General features: G+C 35.6%; 1 protein-coding gene across 4 annotated transcripts in view; it reads right to left on the bottom strand.

Annotated features, from left to right (window-relative positions):
* The window catches only part of LOC110460469 (fibrocystin-L-like), a 106,419-nt gene that overhangs the window by 16,001 nt on the left and 84,209 nt on the right, over positions 1-6,209 (bottom strand). For all 4 annotated transcript variants that reach the window (XM_021513410.1, XM_021513402.1, XM_021513418.1 and 1 more), the window contains 4 exons: positions 4,342-4,608; positions 3,759-4,007; positions 2,734-2,895; positions 386-619 (listed from right to left, as the gene is read on the bottom strand). In XM_021513410.1, coding sequence (XP_021369085.1) covers positions 386-619; positions 2,734-2,895; positions 3,759-4,007; positions 4,342-4,608 — 912 coding nt within the window. The remainder of the gene's footprint in view (positions 1-385; positions 620-2,733; positions 2,896-3,758; positions 4,008-4,341; positions 4,609-6,209) is intronic.

Below are 6,209 nucleotides of genomic sequence, written 5' to 3' on the forward strand. Positions count from 1 at the left end.
TATAATGGAACACACTGTTTGACATTTGCATCAAACATTACACCCTTGACAGATTTTACAAAATTTATCATCGGTTGGTGATAATTTAAAGACTCCTTCAGACACAAGTTAAGTTTATTTACTGATACAGGATCAATAAAGATTCTCTTCACGAGAAGACTAATAACTACTATAACTACTATAACTACTACTATAACTACTATAACTACTATAACTCAGACAACGTGTCAGATAAACTTCCTCTCTCTGACAGAAAAATTGACACATACTTATATTTTTAATAATAGATCTGGGATCATTGTTACCGTTGTTTTTTTTTGGAAATCAACCCTTGCTTAACGTAAACTAACTTTTAAAACAAACCATACTGATATACGATTCTTACTTCTAGTAATTGTGTGATGTATAACATTTTGCCGAATGGCCAAACTATGGGTTCCAAAGACGCCAATGGCTGGCGAAAATCCATCATGGAATGCATTCTTCTCAATTATGGAAGGTTTGATATCATTTACAGCGCCAGCATCCAAGAATGCGATAGAATAGCGTGCGTCGTAAGATTCCGTCCATCCTTCCTGTCCAGTGTGGTAAAACTCTGTGTTCGTAATACGGGCAAATCCTGAAAAAACAAGAGGCAAAATGGGCTTGTTTAGCTCAGCTTGTATTCATCTGAAACTGTGACCTTCAAAGAGAGTACAAGACAAATTCATTTAACTTTTTCACCCCTGAAGACACATTTTAACTCTTCCAATTCAAAGATGGGTATAGTTCAATATGAAATTTCAGGGGTGAATGAGTTAAATAGTCAAAATGTTATTACTCTATACATTTAGAGTCTATGCTGGACAATTTTATCATAAAAAAATAGAAACTTCATTAATTTCACAGCAATTATGAAACAAGTTTTTTCAACTTATATTAATTATATAAGAAATTGAATAACTGGGACTCTACACTTTATATGAATTTTTGTTCGAAGATTTTATCTTATTATATGATCATGACCATCAAAATTGATCCATGTCGTTCATTCAGATCCCACACTTTATAAAAACACTTTCCAAAGATACCAAATATCATGACCCTAAATACCTTTGTTATTTAGATGATTGAATAGCTTAATAGTTTAACACATTTTGCCTCTGTGACCTTGAATATTGGTCAAGGTCATATATTTAAACAAAAATCAATAGCAATTCATTCTATCATGCTACATGCCAAATATCACGACACATGGTCTTTTGGTTATGCAGAAAAAATCAATGAATTTTATTAACATGACCCCTATGGCCAAAAGTCACTACCCTTATCCTTTAGGTTATTCAGAAGAAGTTTTTAAAAGATTACTAAGTCCTTATTGGCCAATCCTGGTAGCATAAATGTCTTTCCATGTGTAGCAATTGTATGATATGGTTGATTTATATGGTTTGGATCTCAACTGTTTGCAAGTTTTGACCCAGAAACTCCCCAAGGATGGGATCAGATCCCAGGGCCATCCTGGTAGCATATGTGTATTTACACTCAACAATTGTATATATAGTTATAAGGTGGGGATCTCAACTCTTTCCTAGTTGTGAACCAGAATCTAAGTCACTAAGGGTGTGACCAGAACCCAGGTCAATTCTGATATTATGACCGTGTTTGTCACTTCATGCCCAGCAATGTATAATTGTAATAGGTTGGAATCTCAGACATTTTAAAGTTATGCCCCAGGGACAAAGTCTTCAGGGGGTGGGGGTATCCTGGTAACATATGTGTTAACCTCTCCATACTCAGCAATTGTATGTACAGTTATAGTATAGTTATGTATCCAGAAGGAACTGCCTTTCGTGCACTTTGGAGTTGGTTCAGTCAATGATGTGGCTGTGTATGTTAGATATGGCTGTGTATGTTAGATACGGCTGTGTATGTTAGATACGGCTGTGTATGTTAGATATGGCTGTGTATGTTAGATGTGGCTGTGTATGTTAGATACGGCTGTGTATGTTAGATACGGCTGTGTATGTTAGATATGGCTGTGTATGTTAGATGTGGCTGTGTATGTTAGATATGGCTGTGTATGTTAGATACGGCTGTGTATGTTAGATACGGCTGTGTATGTTAGATGTGGCTGTGTATGTTAGATGTGGCTGTGTATGTTAGATATGGCTGTGTATGTTAGATACGGCTGTGTATGTTAGATACGGCTGTGTATGTTAGATATGGCTGTGTATGTTAGATGTGGCTGTGTATGTTAGATATGGCTGTGTATGTTAGATACGGCTGTGTATGTTAGATACGGCTGTGTATGTTAGATATGGCTGTGTATGTTAGATGTGGCTGTGTATGTTAGATATGGCTGTGTATGTTAGATACGGCTGTGTATGTTAGATACGGCTGTGTATGTTAGATATGGCTGTGTATGTTAGATGTGGCTGTGTATGTTAGATATGGCTGTGTATGTTAGATACGGCTGTGTATGTTAGATACGGCTGTGTATGTTAGATATGGCTGTGTATGTTAGATGTGGCTGTGTATGTTAGATATGGCTGTGTATGTTAGATACGGCTGTGTATGTTAGATACGGCTGTGTATGTTAGATATGGCTGTGTATGTTAGATGTGGCTGTGTATGTTAGATGGCTGTGTATGTTAGATATGGCTGTGTATGTTAGATATGGCTGTGTATGTTAGCATGGTATATAATGGCTGATTCAGAATATAATAATTTGTCGGGATACACTGTGTTACTCACCAATAAATACGCTTTCGTCTTCCTGGGCTATCCCAACCAATATTCTGGCACCAAAGGACTCCTGGTACAAATTTGCATAGCTTTCCCCAATAACCTTAACATTTCTTGTCAAAAGTGCCACCTCTGCTCCCAGATCTGGGTAGAAGTTCTCCTTTGGTATAACTGTAGAAAACAACCAAGAGAATTTCGTATCAATATGTCATGGTGATGAGACCTGGAATTTTAACATTAAACTTTTTTGTAAGAAAAACATGATTTTCTAAATTCAAATATCTTTAAAAAGAATGGTTTTACGATTTTCCTTTTCAGCCATAAACTGATATTCTGTGAGACCATCTATTTCATCTTCTCACATGAGGGATTTTTACATTTTACAGGGACTAAACCCTTTAAGGATCCAAAGATAAATAATCGGTAAAATTTTGTTGAAAGATGAATTTATAAAAAAGGAATTTATCCTGAAGATAAACTTTATTAATAAATCAATAAAACCAGAAACTAAACTTTTTTGTAAAAAAACTGAACAAAGGGCTATAACTCTGTATATGTTTGGATGCAAGACCCTTACATAAATTACTTGCTGAAAATTTGATAAAGTTTGGAGAAAATATTATTACTGTCACACACCTTACATACCAGTATTATTCTCAGTTAAGAGAAAAGAAGAATTTCAACCGAATTGTATGTTGGTACATTCAAGGCATGTATCATTTTATTTTCTACATTAATATCTCGAGCACTCAGCATATTATATTGATCACTCGACTCCTTATCTTCAGCCCTCGACATAACTTCCCTTGCGTTTTACTTATTTATCACTATTACATAACTGTGCAATACCATCATGAAGTGTTTCAAACGTAAAGTCTAAGCCGTACGCTTGACAAAATAGGTCTAGTGCTCATAATAAGTTGAGGGCAGGAGAAGTTAGGTCTAGCACTCGAAATAATAAATGTAGAAAACAATATTGTGCATGTCCTAAATGGGATCACAAATACATAAAAAAAACATCACTGACTACGTACCAACATGATTGTACTGTAGTGAACTGTTTAGGGTCAGACTTTGTTTATCAGTAGACACACTGGTAATCATGAACGTCTCTGCCTCCCGTGGTTCGTAGCCTGTCGGAGCTACAACAATCTCACTGCCTACTGCCCAGTCAACAGCTTGGGCTAATGTGATTTGAGAGTCTCCGGCAAACGCTGATGAGGCTAGCCGGGTCCAGGTCACACCTCCATCAATGCCATGAAGATCAAGGCCACCGAAAACTCCTAGAAGAAGATACAATCTACACATTAACGCTTTGTACAGTTAATAATTAAGACTCAAGTGATCCATTTAGAGGTTGTTGTATGACCATTCCATTTCTTACGCCCTATCAGCCTGAGACTCCCATAGTACAACAATATGTTGCCTGGAGAAAAACAACCCTGCAACCAGTTAACCTGGGGACTGCCCATTAAATTTAGGCCTCAAAACCGGCTGCCATATGCAGTACAATCATTTTGTACATTAACTGTTGTGATTTTCAAAACATGGTAGAGGTATAATTAAAGTTACATAGGGTTGAAAGGGATATATATCTTTACACCAGCTTTAACTTACCCATGGCCTTAGCCCCTACGGTGGCAGCGTTAGTGAGACCGTCGTATTCCGCACTTGACGAGTTGCCTCTAAGGATGACACGTGCATCACCAAGGAATGGGTCGTCGGGCCAACCTATAATGAGCCTCCCTCCCAGGATGATGACGTGGGTCGCGTTGAGGTCAATGTTACGGTACGGAGCTGCAGTTCCATGGTCGAACTCAATTGTACCATATAGGACGACAGTTTTGAACCAAGGAATGGCCATGTCAGCTACCATCCAAACACCTGTAGGTACAAAACACACATTACTAAAACATCTACGTAAATGGTTTTGTTTAACAACAATTTTTTACTCAATTGCCGTGTGAAAACCTAATTCATGTTTATAAATATAAGACACCCCTTGAAGATTGTAAAAAATATGTGAAAATATTCTCCTAAAAATGAAAAGAGCACATAACACAGTCGAATACATGATCAAACAAAACAGCCAAACTGAAAATGTTTAGAACGTTGTGGGATCATCATGAAAAAGATCAGACTTTGGCTCGTGTATACAGAACATGGAACATCATTGAGATCCCCTACAAAAGATAAAAATTCTTAACTGACAAAACACACTTAGGTTAAGAAATATTTTTTTTAGTAAAAATCAATCAGTTAAAAAAAAAAAAAAGATTTCTTAATTTAAAAATAAGGGGTAGGGATGACCTAGTATTTTCCTGAGATCACTATGTAATATGGAGATTTATTACTTCCAAAATTTAGGAGACAATTTTATTTTTATAAATTGTGCAAACATTCACAGATTTCTGAGAACTTATTTGGAAGATAAAATTAATATATAAAATTGTTCTGCTTATTATCAAAATGATAAAGGACTAAGGGCATTAAAGGGCATTAAAGGGCATTTTCCGCCTCTTCAGGGATTTTGAATCAGCTGTTATATTCGTAATCTGGAATAAATGAAGTAATTGCACATATGAAATTTCAAATTCCTTTTGACAACTTGTTTAGGAGATATGGCATTAACAACGAGATGCATAAACCCACATTTTCATAATAAAATGTGTGAATAACGTCTGTTATGCGCTATTTGGTTGAAAATTTTAGCCGTTTTGAACGAAATTAACTAAACAGTACTCTTCAATTTTTGAAAGCCACCACATGCAACAAACAAATAGATATTTGACATGCTTTAAACCTTTCACCCCTGTAGACCATAATGGACTCATCCAAATCAATGCATGGTAGAGTCTACTAAAGTTACCTAGGGGTGAACGGTTAACATTGTCATACTGTCATGTGTGAAGGTGTTTTTTTGGCATACCAACTGTCCAAAAACACCATATTTTGGCTATTTCTGCATAGCAACGCAATTTAGTTGCTATGGTAGGGCATCTACACTATAACGAATAAAAATCTGCAACAAGAAAGATAGCCCCAATTAACCAATATGATGTTTATAACAGAAATGATTCATAAATAAATTAAAGTTGAATTGTTTACTTTTTCTGAGGCCCAAAATGACCCATAATGCCATAAAGTCCTTTCACCAAACAATTCACTTACAATGTAAGGTTTATTTAACCTCAGGAAAAAAAATGCAAAAACTGACGTATCATTTTCTTTGAAATTTTTATTTTTATATATTGGTAAAAAAAAACCTAGTTGGTAGAAAATTTAACTTTTCACGGTCACCTGATATATTTATACAGAGAGTTGATTTTGTTTTTAACATGAACAGAAATATTATTCAAAGTGACAAAAAACAATAAAACCACCTTACTCAATATCTAGCATACAGATTTCAGACTAAAAAGGATTTGAAACTAGCACCTCTGATTCTTAACAAGGAAAATGAAGAAATTTTAGCACACTGACTC

The sequence above is a fragment of the Mizuhopecten yessoensis genome, unplaced genomic scaffold (assembly GCF_002113885.1).
Source record: "Mizuhopecten yessoensis strain PY_sf001 unplaced genomic scaffold, ASM211388v2 scaffold1375, whole genome shotgun sequence".
NCBI lineage: Eukaryota > Metazoa > Mollusca > Bivalvia > Pectinida > Pectinidae > Mizuhopecten > Mizuhopecten yessoensis.